Source organism: Bos indicus, chromosome 20, assembly GCF_029378745.1.
Source record: "Bos indicus isolate NIAB-ARS_2022 breed Sahiwal x Tharparkar chromosome 20, NIAB-ARS_B.indTharparkar_mat_pri_1.0, whole genome shotgun sequence".
NCBI lineage: Eukaryota > Metazoa > Chordata > Mammalia > Artiodactyla > Bovidae > Bos > Bos indicus.
In genome coordinates, this window is record NC_091779.1 from 23,739,532 (window position 1) to 23,760,270 (window position 20,739).

The 20,739-nt window shown below is 38.0% G+C and overlaps 2 protein-coding genes across 2 annotated transcripts in view; one reads left to right on the plus strand and one right to left on the minus strand.

Annotated features, from left to right (window-relative positions):
- The window catches only part of MTREX (Mtr4 exosome RNA helicase), a 97,096-nt gene extending 91,369 nt beyond the window's left edge, over nt 1-5,727 (minus strand). The window contains exon 1 of the mRNA XM_019982740.2: nt 5,412-5,727. Within this exon, the coding sequence (XP_019838299.2) occupies nt 5,412-5,539 (128 nt within the window). The 5' untranslated portion in view covers nt 5,540-5,727. The remainder of the gene's footprint in view (nt 1-5,411) is intronic.
- Nucleotides 5,728-5,828: 101 nt separating this feature from the next.
- DHX29 (DExH-box helicase 29) overlaps nt 5,829-20,739 on the plus strand; it is a 47,117-nt gene continuing 32,206 nt past the window's right edge. Inside the window, exons 1-6 of the mRNA XM_019982739.2 lie at nt 5,829-6,163; nt 13,207-13,280; nt 14,441-14,554; nt 16,714-16,843; nt 17,561-17,706; nt 19,467-19,589. Coding sequence (XP_019838298.2) covers nt 5,983-6,163; nt 13,207-13,280; nt 14,441-14,554; nt 16,714-16,843; nt 17,561-17,706; nt 19,467-19,589 — 768 coding nt within the window. The 5' untranslated portion in view covers nt 5,829-5,982. The remainder of the gene's footprint in view (nt 6,164-13,206; nt 13,281-14,440; nt 14,555-16,713; nt 16,844-17,560; nt 17,707-19,466; nt 19,590-20,739) is intronic.

A 20,739-nucleotide genomic window follows, 5' to 3' on the forward strand; every position in this document is an offset into this window, starting at 1 on the left:
GAGAAAAAAATTTTTATGTGGTTGGATTTACCGGTTAAAAGTAGTGACAATCAACAGTGCTTGGTAGACTAGACATCCATAGGGTAATTCAATCTGACCCTTCTGCTCATTTACACAAAAATCAATATAGATACTAGATCTAGTTGTAAAAGGCAAAAACAACAAAGCCTCTAGAAGATAAAACAAGAAAACTATCTTTATGCTTTATTAAATGACATAAAATTATTAATCAAAATGTAATTCTGATGAATTGGACTGCATTGAAACTAAGTGCTTCTGTAAATCAAAAGGTACTATTAAGAGAGGAAAGAGGTGGGGAGAGAGGTGGGAGGGGGGCTCAGGATGGGGGACACATGTACACCCATGTCTGATTCATGTCTATGTACGGCAAAAACCACTACAATACTGTAATTAGCCTCCAATTAAAATAAATTAATTAAAAAAAAGAGGAAAGACAAAGTGGGAAAAAACACACATATAACAAAAGGCAAATAAATCTAAAGTACTGGAAGACTACAAATTTAAAAAGATAACCCAATTTAAAAATGAGCAAAAGACTAGAACAGGCCCTTTATAAGAGGATATCCAAATCACCAATAAGCATATGAAAAGAAGCTCAGAAACAATTACAGGAAAATGGAAATCAGACTATACAGTATCACAGACTCTTAAATTTTTGATCTCAGAATCCTTTTCCAGTCTAAAAGTTATTCAGTATTCAAAGGAATTTTGTTTATGTAGTCATATCTATTGATAGTTACCATATTAACTATTAAAACTGAAAAAATTTTAAGTTTAGTTATTCATTTTAAAATGGCCAATAACTATTAGAAGTTAGGGCTTCCCCAATGGGTCAGTGGGTAAGGAATCCGCCTGCAATGCAAAGAGACACAGGAGACGTGGGTTCAATCCCTGGATGCGAAAGATCGCCTGGAGGAGGAAATGGCAACCCACTCCAGTATTTTTGCCTGGAAAATCCCATCAACAAAGGAGCCTGGAAGGTTCCAGTCCATCGGGTCGCAAAGAGTTGGATAAGACTGAGCACAAGGCAATGCTGAGGCATAACTGACCTATTAGAAGTTAACATAAATAACATTTTTGACAGAAAATAAGTATTTCCCCAAAAAGATTTAAATGAGAATAATGGCAATGTTTTCTATTACTCCAAGTGCCTTTAATGTCTAGCTTAATAGAAGACAGCTGGACTCTCATCTATTTCAACTTGTGATATGGTTTTTGGCTTAAGTATATGAAGAAAAATCCAATCTGATGTAGTTGAAAAGGAGCAGACTTTTCAGATAACTGGGAATATTCCTCTGACCCCACATCAAAACTTAATCATACTTTGAAAAGTACTGCTGGAGCTACAGTTAAGAATTTTACAATGCTGAGCAAAAGCTCGACACAAAATAACATATATGAATCCATTTACATTATATCTACAAACAGGAAAAAAAAAAAAAAGTAACACATGTGGTTATCATGTTAGTCACTTTTCTGGGGGGAAAAAGAGGAGGGATTTCTACAGTATTCTACTTTTCATCCCAAATGGGGTTACACTGGCATGTTCACTTTATAAAAATCTGTCCCATGACTTCCACACCTTTCTTACATGTTTTATTTCAATAGAAAAGTTTTTTTTTTTTTTAAGAACCAATGAATACTAGTATTGATCTATACGCTATAATCTTTCTATAACGAAGTTTATTCTTTGATGCTTAGCAAAACCTGACATACGTAAAACATCTCACTCTCAATTTAGTGGAATAGGTATTCATAGTTATCCCATATTACTTACCTGAATCTCCTTTGGACAAGCCATTAATATCTTTGGCTTTCAGTAAAAGAAGACATTTAAATGATAATTATGATTCCTCTAATTTTAACATTTTATTATTCGGTCTGAATTAGTAAGCATCAACCAAACCATTGTAATAAAAACCTACTAACAGTTGATGATAACTATAAAACAAAGAAATATAGTTCCTATAACTTTGACAAGTTTAAAACCTAATTTCATGGTGGAATATTTTCCTTCAGAAGAGTTTTATTATTCTTTAATATTGTATTCTTATCTAAACAACTGAATCTGAAGCTAATCAAGTCTCTACATCAGTACTGTTTAAGATATATACATGCAATTACTGACATAACTTTAAATTTCTAGTAACCATATAAAAATAACTTCAAAAGAAGCCAATTTTAATATATTTAACTTCAAATATACTACATATTAAAATTTCAATATATAAAAATAAAAATGAACTACTGGATATTTTTTATATCAAGTCATCAAAATACAGTGTATATTTTCAATTTACAACACATCTCAATTCTGATTAGCTACATTTAAGTGCTCAACAGCTACTGGTAGGTAGTAGCTATTACTGCAGTCTCCCCTTATCTGTGTTTTTGCTTTCCAAGGCTTCAGTTGCCCTGGGTCAACTGAGGTCCAAAAATATTAAATGGAAAATTACAGAGGTAAATTATCTGTAAGTTTTAAACTGGACACCTTTCTGAGCAGCACGCTGAAATCTTGTGCATTCCTGCTCCATCCCACATGGGACACGAATCATCCCTATGCCCACAGCATCCAGCTTGTAGTCACTTAGTGTCTAAGTTCTCAGATCACTGAACTGGCATGGCAGTGCTTGTGTTTAAGTAATTCTTGTTTTACTCAATAATGGCCCCAAGCTGCAAAAGTAGTGATGTTGGCAATTTTGAGAGCCAAAGAGAAGCTGTCAAGTGCTTACTTTAAGTGAAAAGGTGAAAGTTTTCAACTTATAGATTGATATAATTTATTATTAATAATTTTAATCTCTTACCATGTCTAATTTATAAATTATGCTTTCAAAGATAGTATTACATTAAAAAAAAAAAAATACTACATACATGTTTTGGTACTCTCCAAGGTTTCAGGCATCCTCTGGAGCTCTTGGAACCTATCCCACTCAGATAAGGGATTGTTCAGTTGCTAAGCCATGTCCCCATGGACTGCAGCATGCTAGGCTTCCCTGTCCTTCACCATCTCCTGGAGTTTGCTCAAACTCATGTCCATTGAGTCGGTGATGCTATCCAACCATCTCACTCTCTGTCGGGGCCTTCTCCTCCAGATAAGGGGTGAGGACTACTATACATTGGATAGTTCAGCTCTAAATATAAGGACAGTTTGTAGTAAATAATTGAGGATAGAGAAGCTAGTTAAATGGTAGTATAAGAGCAATTTCAGGATGTGGAAAACTATACAGGACAAATGAGCTGGATTCTCCTCTCATCTACGCTTCCAGAAGAAATCAACAGCATAAGGGAAAAAGAGACTTGTAAAATAAAGGACTTTAGGGATGTAACAGGGGCCTCTCAGGCAGTGCTAGTGGTAAAGAACCCACCTGCCAATCCAGGAGACATAAGTGACGTGGGGTCAATCCCTGGGTGGGGAAGATCCCCTGGAGAGCAGGGCAACCCACTTCAGTATTCTTGCCTGGAGACACCCATGGACAGAGGAGCCTGGCGGGCTATAGTCCATTGGGTCTCAAAGAGTGGGACACTGCTTAGCAACTGAGCACGCATGCATGCATCTTCATAACATCATAGTTGCCCATTCAAACTACAGAAATTAATTACTTCTGTTTGGAAAAAAACAAAAATCTGTCCTTCCTCATTTTCCCTGAAAAGTTATCCAAAACTACTAAACCCTCTAACTTAATGACAGAGGAAGACTATTTTTTTTCTCCTTTCTGTCATTCTTTCTTACATGTGACATTTTACATTCTTTGATTGTTCTGATGTCCCTATAATCTCTGTCATGTGTATGAAAACTACACATTCCCAGAGAAATCTTCACTTCAAACAGTTCCAATTCAAGTAACATCCAGATATATACCTTCAGTTCTGGTATTACTTCAAATCCAAATTAAAACTGCCCAATGGACTGCTTCAATACGGATACACTATCATCAATTCACTTTGCCTTGAGCCAAATTAATTTTCAAATCAAAATCACCTATAAATTTCCCTATTTTTCTTCTTCCTGATATCCAAATTCAAAACATCTCTTTTGACCCCCCTTTCCATTGTTCTCCTTAAATTAAGTCTGTCAATTTTTTCCTTTACAACATTTTATATCTTTTTCCTTCCTTCTGTCACCTCCTGAGCTGAAGTCCTTATAATCTCATAATTAGACAATTTAAATACTTTTTAATTTACTTTTACTATCAGTGCCTTTCCTCTTTAAACATATCAACAAATGCTACCAAATTAATTTATCTAAACTAACACTCTACTTCTCCAGTTACCAAGTTACATGTTCAATGGGCGCACCCCCACACACACACTGGGTTTTTTTAAAAATAAAATCAAAAGTCATCTGCCTGTTATTCAAGGCTCCTCATAATCTAAAACCAATTTATATCCTCTGCTTTATCTCTTGTAGTCCTAAGCAAACACTTCCTCTAGGCCAACCCGTGCTACCAAAAGAAAAAAAAAAATCTCAGCATCAATAAGGAATCATTTCCTCAACTTAGGATAGCTTCTTGCATGTAAATCTCTCTGGACACCACAAACAGATACCACTTTTCTGAACTTTAATAGCACTTCAGTGTACATAATAGCTTATTATATTCCAATCTCCTACTCTTCAAAATATGTATCTGTTCCACTTCCTTACTTCAAATAAAAATTCCTTGAAAGTAAAATTATGTCTAACTTAACTCAAGCATCTACTGGGTATCTTCCTCCAATGTCAAGAGTAAATTTTGTTCATTACTAAGGAATCATCTTATTTTAATTGACGTTTCAGGGACCAGTAATTTTTTAGTTTTTCTTAATGAAATCAAAGAAAGCCAGCACCTAAGAATCCAATATATGCTAAGCACTGTTAGGCGCTTTACACATACTATCTCATTTAATCTTCACCAAAACCCTAGTGATTGGCGCTATCATCTCATTATGGGCAAGAAAACTCCAGCTTGGAGACTGAATTTCTCTCCCTTCTGCTGCTATTTGCCCTGTCCTCTCCAAGTCACAGTTTCTAAGCCTCTTAACCCTTTACGCAACTGGTGGTTCGTTTCGTGTATTAAAGGCTCTGTGCCCAGTTGGTGCTGGTGCTGCGGGTGCGGAAGCTAAGAAAAAGCTGCCATGCCTTCACGACCCCCCGGGTAGACTCAGGCAGGCGCAGAGTCAGGCCTCATGCCGGCATCAGGGAATTGCAGGGCCAGGAGCCCACGCTGCCTGCGGTCACCGGGAAACGCCAAGACCCAGCGTCCTCAAACCAACATTCTTCCTTCCTCTTCATTTTTCTCAACCCCCTTCACTTCCCTACTCCTATCATGAACACCCTACACCCACCCCACTTCTCGAGGTCTTCAAAAGACAGTACGATTTTCTTCCTTTAACACTGGGATCATCTTCCTTACCCGGCCTTTTCTGCAGACCCTGGAGGCCCCTTCCACTTCCCCTTCTCCTTGTCTTTTTTGGCTCCAGGAGCCGTGGTCGAGTCGTCCTCGAACACGCTGAACAGCTCATCCCCGAAAGCGTCAGCCATCTTTCGTAGCGGCGAGACCCAATTTCCTTCCTACCCACAATGCTCCGCGACCGCACCGACAGTGACGACAGTGAGGCTGCGAGAAGCCTCAACGGGGGCCCGCGGGTGATAAAATTAGTGGAGTAACGCAGTCGCCGAGACTTCTTCCCCGCTTCCTTTTTCTCCTCTGATCTTTCCTTTCCCACTGGCGGAAGAACACATCCGTGGCTAAGAAGGGACCTCGGCCAGGATTCCCGGCACGCCGCGGACACCTGGGGCGGAGAGGAGGCGGGATCTTGGCGAGCCCGACCAATTACGAAGCAGCGGTCGTCCAGGCCCGAGAAGCCCGGATTGAGGGCGCAAGGTGGCGGCTTGGTTCAGGGGGAATGTGAAGATCTTTTGGAGGCCGTACGGGAGTGGTGCCGGTAGCTGGATAGGGAGAGGTCTTCTGCCACAGCTGCAACATGGGTGGCAAGAACAAGAAACACAAGACGCCGGGGGCCGCGGCGGTCCGGGCTGCCGTGTCTGCTTCCAGAGCCAAATCCTCCGAGGCCGGAGCTACCGGGGAGGCCCAAAACAAGAAGCCTGTGTCCAGGCCGGCCCCAGCCGCCGCTGCCAGCACCAGGGAGCCCCGGGTCAAGCAAGGTATGAACGGTCAGGCCCCGGACTCCTCCGGAGCTTCAACTGCCAGTCCCGAGGGAGAAGCTTTAGCACGTGGGCAGACCCTCGATCTTAAAATTTATTTCACACCCAGAGCTACTGTCTCCCCATCTGGTAGCCTTGTTTTAGATTAGTGTAGGCTGTTCGGGCCTCCAGAGTTCCGACGGTAGCGTCCCCCCACCTAACCTCCATTTGCCTTGAGAAGAAACAAACAAAAAAAAATTTGCATTAGCTCTCGTTTCTGCAGGGATCGGTCCTGAGCCACCCTCTAGCGAGGCGAATGCAGAGAGTAGTGTGTGGAGTTGTTAACCTCCCAGAGCCAGACCCTTTTTCTCCTTGCTTCTCAGACCATTTTCAGCCACGATGTAGCGTTTCCACGTGTTATGGAAAAGTCAGTACTTAATAAGAATTTCAGCGCTTACACCCCGAATATGGGTATTGCTACTGCTACTGCTAAGTCGCTTCAGTCGTGTCCAACTCTGTGCGACCCCATAGACGGCAGTCCACCAGGCTCCGCCGTCCCTGGGATTCTCCAGGCAAGAACACTGGAGTGGGTTGCCATTTCCTTCTCCAATGCATATGGGTATAATCTGCTGTCAAAATTGTCAGCGATCTTTATCGCAGCAATGCGTTTTTGCTTCTTGTGCATTTTGGTTTGATAATTCATCTTGGAGATTGCCAGTTCTGGCTGCAGATCAACAGACCTCTTTTACAGCTGGTTTCAAAAGATTGACAATTAATACGCTATTTTTTTCTGCTTAGCGTATTTGCTTGTTCTTGCAGAAATATTCGTCCAACAAATATGTATTGAAAACCTCCGTGTATGGGATGAGCAAAATAGATAAATCACCACTCTTGGAGCTTGCCAGTGTAATGGCAATAGTTACACAAACATTGCTTTGTGATTGTTAAGTGTCGCTAGGAAAGAGAATTTTACAGGGTAATCTGATTTTTACTGGGAAAAAAGAGGAGTATTGGATGGTGTCTTTGAGAAAGTGATGGTATTGGGGGGATGGATTGGTATTAACTCCATGAAAAATGGGGAGAATAGTATTTCTGTGCAGGAAGGAACACTACATGCCAAGATCTTGAGTCAGGAAAGAGCATGGGCCTTTGAGATACTCAGAATGTAAGCATTGCCTAAAGAGGAAAGGAGATGAGACTGAAGTAGGCAGGTAACAAACTTTCACTTAGAAGATGAATAATAATTCTTTGTCCTGCAACTTATCGTAATATTTTAACTACAGAATTGCTATGCCTGCAATTAGAAATGCATAGTATTTTTTCTGGACGATTCTGTGGCACTTTTACTCTGTGAATCAGCCTCTTCCTTTTCGTGCTATTGCTCTGAGTTCTTAGAACTTTCTAACAGTCATTTGTTGTGTTCTTTGGCTTCCCAGTCCCCCAAACCCAAAATGTGACACTTGCTGAACGTGTCAGTCTTACAGTATGATTCCCTCTCCAGCTCTTCCAGAAGAACTCATCTACTTCCGTTACTTCTATCTTCTCCTGTGTAGGTGACTCCTCAATCAGCACGTCCAGTCGTGGTCTTTATTCCAAGCTTAAGTCAGCCATTTCTACACTGATTTGGAGATCTGGCCCTATTTTGTGAGCATGTCAAATTTAATAACATGGCTAATTACTCCCTCCCAAACTAGCTTCTCCTGTGACTTCTTTGTTTCTGTTCTTCCATATTCCTCTTTATTCAATGTCAGTAGTTATATTTTAATGCCTTCCTTTCTTCTTCACATCCAGTCAGTTCTCAAGCTCCATATAGTCTTTGCTTATTTGTCTTCCATGTATGCCCCTTTTCACTTTTGATTTATACTATTCACACCTCATTTTAGGCACTCATGAATTTGTGGAGTATGAGCACAGCCTTCTAATGGATCTCCCTAGCTGTGCTCTTTTTTCCTCCTCCAGTCTGTCCTGCATGAAGTATTGGATTGATCTTCAGAATCACTGCATTGGTTATATCACTTCCCAAGTTGTTCTACAGCATTTTTACTGACATTGTGATAAAGTACCAACGATTCAGCTTGTATCTAAGACCACCCTTTCTAGCCTTTTTACTAGTTCCTGTATTGTGTGTGTATGCTCCGTCATGTCCAACTCTTTGTGAGTCTGTGGACTATAGCCCACCAGACTTCTCTGTCCATGGCATTTTTCAGGCAAGAATACTGGAGTGGGTTGCCATTCCTCCTCCAGGAGATCTTCCCAACCCAGGACTGAACCCAGGTCTCCTGCATCTCCTGCTTTGCAGGCAGATTTTTTACTACTGAGCCACGAGGGAAACTAATTCTGGTATTCACCTGTAACACTTTCTCTGTGTTTTCACTGCCCCAAATTCAGCTGTTGGCTTTCTGCCTCCTTGTGTTGATTCTTGCCATTTTCTCTTATGGAATGGCTTCTATCCCCAACACTATCTACCAGAATCCTGTAATACCCACCTCAGATAGCAACTACTTTTAAAATTCTTCCTATTCCACAGCTCGTGTATCATTGTTTGAATCATTCTTTTTGATATTTAGATCTGAGGAATTACATATTTTATCTGTCCTACAAAATTATAGGAGGTAAGAACTGTTTCGTGGATATGTATTAATATCCCTCAATCTCTACTTAAATGTTCTGAATATAGTCATCCAAAAAATTTCTTGGATAAGTGACAAGGACAAATCAGAGAAATTATTAAGACCAAGAAATCGAGAGAACATGAGAGGTTATCTACCAAATTTGTAGAGAATTTTATGTAACCATAAATCAATATCTGTATATATAGCAGATAAATAAAATGTGATTGCCACATGATTTTGTTTTCTTTTTTCTGTTTGGATATTTTTATATAATAGGCTTACTTGGAAGAAAAAGTGACAAAATACACAGAAAAAATTATCTCTAAACTCTTTTTTGTTCCTAATGTAAATGTTAGTATTTTCCTCCCCTTCCATCTCTCTCTGTCTTTTCAAACAATTTGAAGAATTGTACATAGCATATGTCCTCAAAACTGAACTCTCATCTACAGGTAGAAATTGACTAGTGCTACAGCATGGTTCTTGGCACACTTCTAGGTGTTCTTCCACTTCTGTTTTTTCATTTCTTTTGTTCATCAAATAATTCTTGAAGAGCTGCTATGTGCCAGGCAAGATTTGAGGTACAGAGGATACCATAAGAACAGAACAGACTGAGATTACTGCTTATATCACTGAAGGTTGGTGGAGGCTACTTACAACCATAAGGCTTGTGTTTATGAAAAGTATTAAACCTAGTTGAGACTTCAAATCTTAAGAGGGAAATAAGACAAGGGGACTGATGTCTTGAAAGCCATTATAAATATTTTTTAAGGTCACCAAAATAAAACAGAAAAAGTGCCATCAAAGAAAACAGTGTCTTGGTAAAGAATAAATCAGTGGTGCGGTCTGATTTAGAACAGAGATGGCTTTTCTGAGGAAACCTGCTGAGATGATTTGTAGCAACCAGCTACATCTGGAGAGAGTGAGCTTAGGGAACAAAGGTGAAGGCCCTAAGATGGGAGCTTGAAATGAAGCAGGAAGACAGTCTGTGTGGGTGGGGTAAAAGAGCCGGGACTGGTGTTGGTATTAAATGGGGAAGAGACCTTAGCTAGGATTAGTCAGGTAGCGGTGGCTCTGTGGACTTCCTCAGACAGCCTGACTGCTTCGATTATGTCAGCTAGCTCTCATTTATTCTCCAGATACTCTGTAGTTCCTCTTTATAGCTTACTTGGATAATTAGTTGCTGAATTACTTCATGAGAAAAGCACTGTGAGGACAAGACTGGGTCTTATTCCTGACTGCATCTCTTGGCTGATTTGGATGCTCTTGCAGAAGGGAGCCAGGGTGCCTCAATCCACCGATCACTAGCATCAGCATCTCACAGTGAATGTCTTAGTGATGGTAGATGGTTACAATCCCTGTATGATGTAAAATGCAATACTGTGTAAAAGGAATATATTCTAAGAGTATTGGGCAACAGGAAACTGATTCTGGCTGTTGCCTCTTCTTCCTCACTGAGTCGTCTTGAGGAAATTACTTAGTTTTTCTGTGCTTCAGCTTTAATAAGTATTTCTGAGAGCCAGTTACATAAGTTCCATTGTCCATGTGTAGTCATTATAAATTGAAATCCTTAGTGCATTTGCCTTGAAGATACGTACTGCACACTAACTTCCTTATTTCTAGTCAAATTTCCAGTAACTCCCTTCTTCTGAAACAAAACCAAAACTTGGAGAAGGGTTTCTAAACAGCAAAAAAGGTAACTGTCATACATCTTATGCAGGTTACTTGGCAAAAGAATGGGGACCATTTTTATTCCATGGCCTGTTGACTTAGGATTGTATTTGAAAATAGGCTTACTCATGTCCAAGTTTTGGTATCTATTTTCTTCTGGTGCCATCACTCCTTCCTAGGTAACAGAATTTGGGACTGGGGAGCTGTTAGGTTTCTATTCTGAAAGTTGGCTGGCTGATAGGAGAGGAGACCAAATTAAGAGTCTCAGAGAATTGGGTAGGCTCTGCAAGCCTCTTGGCACAATAATAGATATTCATAATAAATATTACATCATGAAATGCTTTGAATTTTGCTTATTGTAGTAGTATTATGGCAGGAAGTATAAATACATTTTAGAAGGACTTGTTTCAGATTGTTTTAAAATGCATCTCAAATTTTGGACTTTTTATTCGTATTGATTAAAAAACATTTGTTAGCATGTTTTAGGAAGAATTTGAAAATGAAAGGGCCTTACTGGTTAACTTGATTTAATTGGTATTATCCCTGGCATGATCTCATTATTACTTCAGTTTCTCAGAGTATTGATTAAAATGAAAGCACACCATTTTCAGAGACCCTGACTGACACTCAGGGAATGCACAGCAGTATGAATGTTCATTCCCCTCTTGATGTTCTGGGGACTTAGATCTTCTTTTATTTGCCCTCTGGAAGTTTGCAGTATAAACTGACCTCAAGCAAGTGATGATTGGATATTTTAGGTGCAATGGTTGGAGGAGACAAATGAGAACTGACTGCAATCTTCAATTCACTAAAAAACAAAACCAATCCAGAATCTCCTGATGGTCCAGTGAATAGAACTTGGCATTTTCACTGCAGAGTTCAATTACTGATGAGGAAACTAAGATCCTGCAAGTGGTGTGGCATTGCCAAAACAAGAAAGAAAATAAAGCAAAAGTTACTAAAGGAATTTACAGTCTTACCTCTGACAGTAACACGTCAACCTTGAACTGTTTCTCAGTATTCTCTTGGTAATGAAACATCCATCTATAGAAAAGGTTAATGGTTGGGTGTGTGTGTGGTAGGGGGAGGGGGGTGGATTGCCTTTGCATGGGTTTAGGGATTGATTAGTATGCTAAATTTGTGAATGAATTTACTACAACTGGTAAGACCCCCAGAAATGATTAAAGACTGCTGATATGTACTTTATTACCATTGACATTAGTTTATGAACAAGGTTACTAGGATTAAGGTAAAGTCTGAGACCAGAAGATGAGGAAAACCATACTATACCAGAATTCTTACTATCTTTTAACATATTTACTAGTGTCTTAAAATGAACAACCCAATGTAAGTCAACAGAGACTAAAATCCTTGAATTTAAAATTATAATAAGCAACTCTTTAATGTTAGGTTTCTCTAAGTGAAAAAATGTTAGGTTTCTCTAACTGAAAACAAAGAGTAACTAGGTTTTGTACAATTCTAGGATGATTTTTATATAGTTGTGGTTCTCAAAAGTGTGCTCGGGGATCCTGGGGAATTATTGACACCTTTCTAGCTGAGGCTTAATGAGATCAAACTATATTCATAATCTAAAATGTTATTTGTCATTTTCATTTATATTTTCTCACTAATGTACAGTGACTACTTGATGTGCGATTTTACAGAAGATTAAATGCAGAAGCTAGACATTAAGAGATTTGCAAAAGTAGAAAACAGTTTTTTTAATCTAGTAAAAAACTTTTCATAAAAGTAATACTTATTTTAACACATAGTAAAATTTATTTTCAATGAATTAATGTTTTTAAAATTTTCTCTTTTATCAATATGTGATAAATATCACTATTATAACCCACATAAACAAAAAGTACTTGGGATCTTCAGTAATTTTTAAGAGAGAAGGAGGTCATGAGACCAAAGTTTGAAAATAAAATTTATTCTCTCCTGGTTAGTCATTGTTAGAAGACTGATAACATATAGTATTTTTATTGACTGGAACAGATTTGACAACTATAGTGGATTCAGTAGTATTCACCCAAACGCTCACGTCTACCTGGAACCTCAGAATATGATCTTTTTTGGAAAGAAGATCATTGCAGATGTAATGGTTAAGGATCTCGAGATGAAATCATCCTGGATTTAGGGAGAGCCCTAAGCCCAGTGACTAGGGTCCAGAGAAAGGAGAGGAAGATTTGGACACAGACAAAAGGAATAAGGCCATGTGAAGGCCCATTTTAGGAGCAAGACAGACAAGCCAGGAAACACCTGGGATCGCCAGAAGAAGCAAGAAAAAAGAGTTATGTAGGGCCATCAGATGAAGTATGGTCCTACCAACACCTTGATTTTGGACTTCTGGCATCCAGAATTGTGAGTGAATGTTTGTGTATTCAGCCACCAAGTCCATGATGATTTGTTTCAGCAGCCTTGGACACTGATACAGCAACCTTGTACTCAGCAGGAGACATGATAGGTGCTCCCACTTCCTTTTTCTCTTCAAAGTTACCCATCTTCTCTGCCAGGAATCAAATATCCTCTAAGAGGTCTTCCTTCAGCTAAGTGCTGAAGCATTGCACTCTGTGAGAAACTAGTTAACCTAGAGAATGCTAAACAGTAAAATGTTTTCAAAAATTGAGCAGTATTGCTGACTTCTGTATTGGGTTATTTGGTAAAGTGGAAAAGAAAGAGTTGAGATCAAATATTTAATATTTAGTGATCTTTAGACAAAAATTAAAATAGTGTAATGGATATTGATCATTAAATTACCTGTTTATTGTCTGTTATGTATAGGTCCGAAAATTTACAGTTTTAATTCTGCAAATGATTCTGGTGGTCCTGCAAATCTGGATAAATCTATTTTGAAAGTGAGTACCCATGTTTTGAGTCATTCCAAGAAATGTTACTTAAAAAAAAAAAATCTGTACTCTTAAATGTAAGTAAATGATGGGATATTTTAAGTTTTGTAAACAGTACAATAATTATTCATCTATACAAAATAAAAAGTAAATCATACTTTTTATGGTAAAAAGTAAATGATAAAAGTACTTTTATGATAAAATTAAATCATCTGTTGAGAGCCTCTAAGAAATTAAGGAAGAGCTGGGTAAGGTCCAAACTTCTAAGTCTAGCATACACATCCCTTCAGATCTGACTTGGAATACCTTTCCAGCCTTCTCCATTACTCTGCTCCACTTAAAATTTCAGTTCACATCTCATTGTTCCCCTAAATCCCATATGATTTTATGACTCCAGACTTTTGTCCATAGGCTCTCTGGCTAGAAAGCTCTACTTCCCCTTCTTATGTCTTCTTAATAATGACATGCTGGGTTACAGTTTCTTTTTCTATATGTTTCTTGTGCTAGACTGAATTCCTAAAGTATGTTTTTGTGCATTGCTCATAGTGAGCATTCATTAAAGATGTGACCAAAGGAAGATATATTTGAGGGTAGATTGTTACGTAATCTTAGGTTAAGTATATGGAAACAACAGAAGATAGAATGGCAAGTAGGAAAAAAATTGAAGACAAACAGTAGAAGCGAAAATAGTTTGTGTAATCTAATAGTACAATTTATGTTAATACAAGTTTTTACTTTAATTGATTTGCCCCTTTTTTAGCGTCGCATCCATTCTTTCAGGCAGATGTGCTTAGGTTGCTTTATATTAAGGCACATTTCTGGGTTCTTTCCCCAAGGATTCAGATTCAGTATGTTTAATAAGGCTTAGGAATCTGTCTCTGTGGTGGCAACATAAGGGTGGTCCAAGGACAGTGTCATGAGATACATGGCTTAAAGAGGCTTTGTAAAAGGATTTTTGTCTTGCCAGATGTTGTTTTTACCATACCTCATTTTTTCTTAAAATATGTGATAGGAATGTGATCCAATGAATGGTATTCCAGTATAATTGCTGTATCTGATTTCAGCTGAAATTCTGGGATATAGAAAACGGATTCCTTCTAATTATTTAATTATTAAATGTTATTTAGTAATTCATCTTCTAATTGATGCTATCTTTTTGGTCTCAATAGGTGGTAATTAATAACAAACTAGAGCAAAAAATTATTGGAGTGATAAATGAACACAAAAAGCAAAATAATAACAAGGGAGTGATTTCTGGAAGACTTACTGCCAAAAAATTACAGGTATTTTGCAAACCTTTTTTTAAAGTTACTTATTTTTAGTGGAGCATTTAAAAAAAATTTTTTTTTAATTGAAGGATAATTGCTTTACAGAATTTTGTGGTTTTCTGTCATACATCAACAAGAATCAGCCATAGATACACCCATGTCCCCTCTCTCCCAGACCTCCCTCCCATTTCCCTCCCGACTCCGCCCTTCAGCCTGTGACAGAGCCCCTGTTTGAGTTCCCTGAGTCATACAGCAAATTCCCATTTTCTATTTGTTTTACACATGATATTGTAAATTTCTGTGTTACTCTCTCCATATATCTCACCTTTTCCCTCCTCTCCTTCCACCTTGTCCATAGGTCCATTCTCTTTGTCTCTTTCTCCTTTGCTGCCCTGAAAATAAATTCATCGGTGCCATCTCTTCAGATTCCATATATATCTGTCAGTAACGATATTTATATTTCTCTGACTTACTTTGCTCTGTATAATGGGCTCTAGTTTCATCCACCTCATTAGAACAGATTAAAATGCATTCCTTTTTATGGCTGAGTAGTATTCCATTGTATATATGTAACAGCTTCTTTATCCATTCTTCTGTCAGTGGACATCAAGGTTGTTTCCGTGTTCTAGCTGTTGTAAATAGTGCTGCAGTGAACACTGGGATACATGTGTCTTTTTCAGTTTTGTTTTCCTCAGGGTATATGCCTAAGAGTAGGATTGCTGGGTCATATGGTGGTCTTATCCTAGCTTTTTAAGGAGTCTGCATACCATCTTCCATAGTGGCTGTTTCAGTTTACATTCCCACCAGCAATGTAAGAGTGTTCCCTTGACTTTTCAACTTCCATTGAAATTTCATGTAGATTAGTTCCATCTGCAAAAATGAGGAAGAAGTGCCAAATGTAAGCGTACACATTAAAATAGTGATATGAAAATTACATCCCCCAAATGCTGTTGGACTTGTAGTGGGCACTTTGCTTACATTTTCTCTGACACACCAATGCTGGAAGGTATTTTGCCCCATTTTTCAAATGAAGAAATTGAGGCTTAGAAGGATTATATAAATTATAGCCTGAGGTTGTTAATTACTAGCAAAGTAAAAAGGGCTTCCCTGGTGGCTTAGACGTAAAGCCTCTGCCTGCAATGTGGGAGACCTGGTTTTGATCCCTGGAGAAGGAAATGGCAACTCACTCCAGTACTCTTGCCTGGAAAATTCCATGGGCTATAATCTATGGGGTCAAAAAGAGTTGGACACGACTGAGCTTTTCACTTTTCACTTTCAAAATAAAAAGTCTGAATTTCAACCCAGTCTTGCCCAGATCTAAAAATGTGTTAGAAAGTACATTAAAAAGCTTTACTTTTTATATGAACACGTTCATTGAAGCACGGCTTATGATTTAAGAAAAAGAAAACATTCCAAGTGAGCACCAGTAGGAAAATGTATAGTTCAGTTCAGTCATTCAGTCGTGTCCTACTCTTTTCGACCCCGTAAATCGCAGCACACCAGGTCTCCCTGTCCATCACCAACTCCCGGAGTTCACTGAGACTCACGTCCATCGAGTCAGTGATGCCATCCAGCCATCTCATCTTCTGTCGTCCCCTTCTCCTGCCCCCAATCCCTCCCAGCATCAGAGTCTTTTCCAATGAGTCAACTCTTCGCATGAGGTGGCCAAAGTACTGGAGTTTCAGCTTTAGCATCATTCCTTCCAAACAAATCCCAGTGCTGATCTCCTTCAAAATGGACTAGTTGGATCTCCTTGCAATCCAGGGGACTCTCAAGATTATGGTATATCTATCCAGTGGAATATTCTGTAACTATTACAAGTGATGAACAATTTCTAATAATTTGGGAAGATGCTTAGTTACAATGTTAAATGAAATTTGTTTTTTAAAAAATCACAAAAAAATGACTGAAGGACCCACATTGCATTGCAGACAGTATCTTTGGATAGAGAGAATATGAGCAATTTCTCCTGGTCATTTTTTATTTTTCTGTAGTTCTCAAATTCTCTAGTTCTCAAATAAAATAATTCTTCAAACTGGAAAAAAAGAGAAAAAGATACTTTTGAAGTTATAATTTGTGTCAGAATTTCTGTTTTAAAATGAATGGGAGAATACACTTAGTAATGAAAAAACAGAAAATTGACAGAATGGCTTTTTCACATTTCCCTTCCATAGGATTTATACATGGCTTTACAAGCATTTTCGTTTAAAACTAAGGACATTGAAGATGCCATGACTAACACACTCTTACATGGTGGTGATCTTCATTCTGCCTTGGATTGGCTCTGTTTAAACCTTTCAGATGGTAAGCAGTATTATCATAACATTCTTTCAGTTTATAAAACCTTTTGAAATAATTTGTGTTTATGATATTTGTAGCAAGCTTTTGGTTTGCACTTAAATTTTTTTTCACTGTGTTATAATTATTTTTAAAATATTCTTACCCTTTTTCTGGTCTTTTTGGTATATTCTTCTTAAGGATTATAGTCTGTGCAAGAAAAAATTATTTTTGTATGTGTTGCTTTCAGTTGTTAATGGCCATTTTACAGTGCACATTATACAGCATATTCTTAACTGTCTATAACCTGTCAGGCTGTGTACCTGGTTTTGGTTTAGAAATTAGGGCTATCTTGCTTTGGGTAAATAATATTTAATTAAGCACAGGGTTCAGGCTGTAATCTTTGGCAAGATCCTGGAATGTGAATTGCTTCTATGACTGATTAAGGCTGCAACCACATGCAACCAAGGAGGAGGGGAGAGTTAAGATTTTCTTATGAAAATTTAGGCGTCTAGCACTTTGAGGGTGCAATGGCCAAACTGAGGTGGGCTGGTTATCGTCTAGAGAGTGTTCCCACTGGTTTGATAATAAAACAACTTTCATTGTAGGATTTCTATTCCTAGAAGATGAACAGTAGAAGAAAGTTAAGTGCTCTTTGTCTAGACAGGTTTTATGCATGTGTTTAATAAGTATTTGTATGTTTTCTGTATCATGTACATTATTTTTATCCCAATTTCTCTTAAGATGCGCTTCCTGAAGGATTCAGTCAGGAATTTGAAGAGCAACAACCTAAAAGTAGGCCAAAATTCCAGTATCCTCAAACGCAAGCCACTATTTCACCTCCATTGCAACCTAAAACCAAAAAGCGGGAAGAAGATCCTAAGATCATGGTAATTTAAGAATTCAACATTTAAAGTATAAAATCGAGTGAAACGTGTAACAGTTCATAAGAGTATAAGTATTAGGTTGCCGTTATGTTTTTACTCATTGAAAATGTCTAATGGGTTTGGCAAATTCATTAGCATTGTCATTTCAGTTATCTATTGCTACATAACAAACCACCCGAAAATGAAGTGACTTAAACCAACATTTTATTCCTTATGATTTTGCAGTTTGGACTGAGCTCAGCTAGGCAGTTTGTCTGATCCAAGAGGTATCTCCTCAGGCTAGAAGATCCAAAATGGTTTATTTACTCACATGACTAGAGCCTCAGCTGGGATCTTGCTAGCAAGGCATCTCTCTCTCCACATGATTAGTTTAGGTTTCCCCTTACATTTTGATATTAGAATGGTCAGACTTCTTACTTGACATCTGGCTTCCAAGAGCAAGTATCTCAAGATAGTAAACACCAGTGTACAAATTTTTATCAAGCCTCTGCTTGTATCACTGTTGCTGATGTCACATTGGCTGAAGCAAGTCATGTGGCCAATTCAAAATCTTCGTGGAAGGGGGTTACAGAAAGGCATTAATACTGGAAGGTGTACTTCCTTAGGGCATTACACACAAATACTGTGCATATCATGAAACATCTATGAACCTGGGTGAACCTAGAGAACATTATGCTGAGTTAAATAAGCCAGTCACAGAAAGACAAATATTACATGATGTCACTTACATGAAGTACCTAAAATAGTCATGTTCATAGAAACAGAATGGTAGTTACCAGGGGCTAAATGGAGAAGGGGCAAATGGGGAAATGTTGCATAATGGTAATTTTCAGTTATGCAATATCAATAAATTCTAGATATCTGCTGTTCAACATAGTGCCTGTAGTCAACAGAACAGTATTGTGTACTTTAAAATATGTTAAGAGGATAGATCTCTTGTTAAGCTTTCTTACCACAACCATGCCTCTCCCCACAGCAATACACACACACACACACACACACACAGAGGAACGCTCAAGAATTTTTGAAAGTAACAGGTACATTTAGTACCTTGGTTGTAGTAATGGTATCATGGGTGTATCAGTCAGTTCAGTCGCTTAGTCATGTCCAGCTCTTTGCAACCCCATGGACTGCAGCACAACAGGCTTCCTTGTCCATCACCAACTTCCAGAGCTTGCTCAAACTCATGTCCTTTGAGTCGGTGATGCCATCCATCCATCTCATCATCTGTCATCCCCTTCTCCCGCCTTCAGTCTTTCCCAGCATTAGGGTCTTTTCCAATGAGTCAGTTCTTCACATCAGGTGGCCAAAGTATTGGAGCTTCAGCTTTAGCATCCATGATATAAGCATATGTCCAAACTCATCAAAATGATGAGGGTATATATATATATATATATATAAAAAATAGTTTAAATCACAATAATATGTACAATTGTTAATGTATCAGACCTCAGTAAAGCTTAAAAAAAAAATTTGTGGAAACAGCATCTGCACAAAACCACTGTTAAGGAATAATACAGGTTTTTCACAGTTCTGTCAGTTTTTTGCCTCTTTATGTAAATGGATTCTTTGAACTATGTAAGTTTAGACTTACAAAGTAGTGTTGAGTTCCACTCATTTGTCCTTCACTATGATTTTTGAGACTTACGTGTCTACTGTTTCTGAGTGTAAAGAAATTATAAAAGCAGTGACACTTGATGATAGTTTTGACATCTTTTTCTAATTTTGATTTTTCAGATATTTGTTGTTTTTTTTTTTTCTAGCCAAAAAAGGATGAAAAAAAATTGGAAGTAAATATGAAAGAATGGATTTTGCGATATGCTGAACAACAAAATGAAGAAAAGAGTGAGACTTCTAAAAGTTTAGAAGAGGAAAAATTTGACCCTGTGAGTAGAAATTTGCATTGATCTTCTAGTTGGATGTTCCTCGCAAAATATTTAAGTTTTCTAATACTTAGTTTCCTCATTTGTAAATTGAAGAAATAGTTATCTCTAAGGGTTTATGTGAGAGTTAAATAATGCAACACTTAGGGGAAAACACGACACAAAATAACCATTCAATAAATGTTATTGCATCACTCCCACGTCTAAAGAGACAGTCGCCAAATATTTTTAAATGATTAAGTGTTAAGAGTATGCTAAATTATTCAGATAATTTAAAAAGCACATTATTTTATAAAGGAAAGCCTTTGCCTGGACAGAGAAAACCTACATAAGATAAACTAAAAATATTAGATTAAGTGAAAAAAATCAAGTTGTAGGAAGAAAATAACAATATATATATATCTGATTAAAGACTTCTATCTAGAATTTATAAAGAAGTTGTAAAAGGACAACAGGCATTTTATAAAAGCAGATATTTGGATGTCCAATAAACATGTAAAAATAACTTCAACATTGCTAGTTGTGGGAAAAATGAAAATGAAAACTGCAGTGAAATACTACTATACAACTATCAAAATGGCTAAAATTAAAAGATCAGTAATACGAAGTGTCGGAGAAGGCGATGGCACCCCACTCCAGTACTCTTGCCTGGAAAGTCCCATGGACGGAGGAACCTGGTAGGCTACAATCCATGGGGTCGCTAGGAGTTGGACACGACTTCTAAGTGAGCGACTTCACTTTCACTTTTCACTTTCATTCAGTGGAGAAGGAAATGGCAACCCACTCCAGTGTTCTTGCCTGGAGAATCCCAGGGACGGCGGAGCCTGATGGGCTGCCGTCTGTGGGGTTGCACAGAGTTGGACACGACTGAAGTGACTTAACAGCAGAAGCAGCAATAACAAGTGTTGGGAGGATATGAAGCAACCGAACACTCCTACGCTGATTGTAGGAGTACAACTACTTTGGAAAACTGTCACTTTCTTATGAAGTTAGCCATACATTTACCATATGACCTAACAATTTCATTCCTAGGTATTTACTCAATAAAAATGAAAATGTCATAAAAAAAAAAAAGCTTGTACACAAATATTCATAGCAGTTTTATTAATAACAGCCAAACACTGTAAGCAGCTTTAGAAATCATTATATAAGA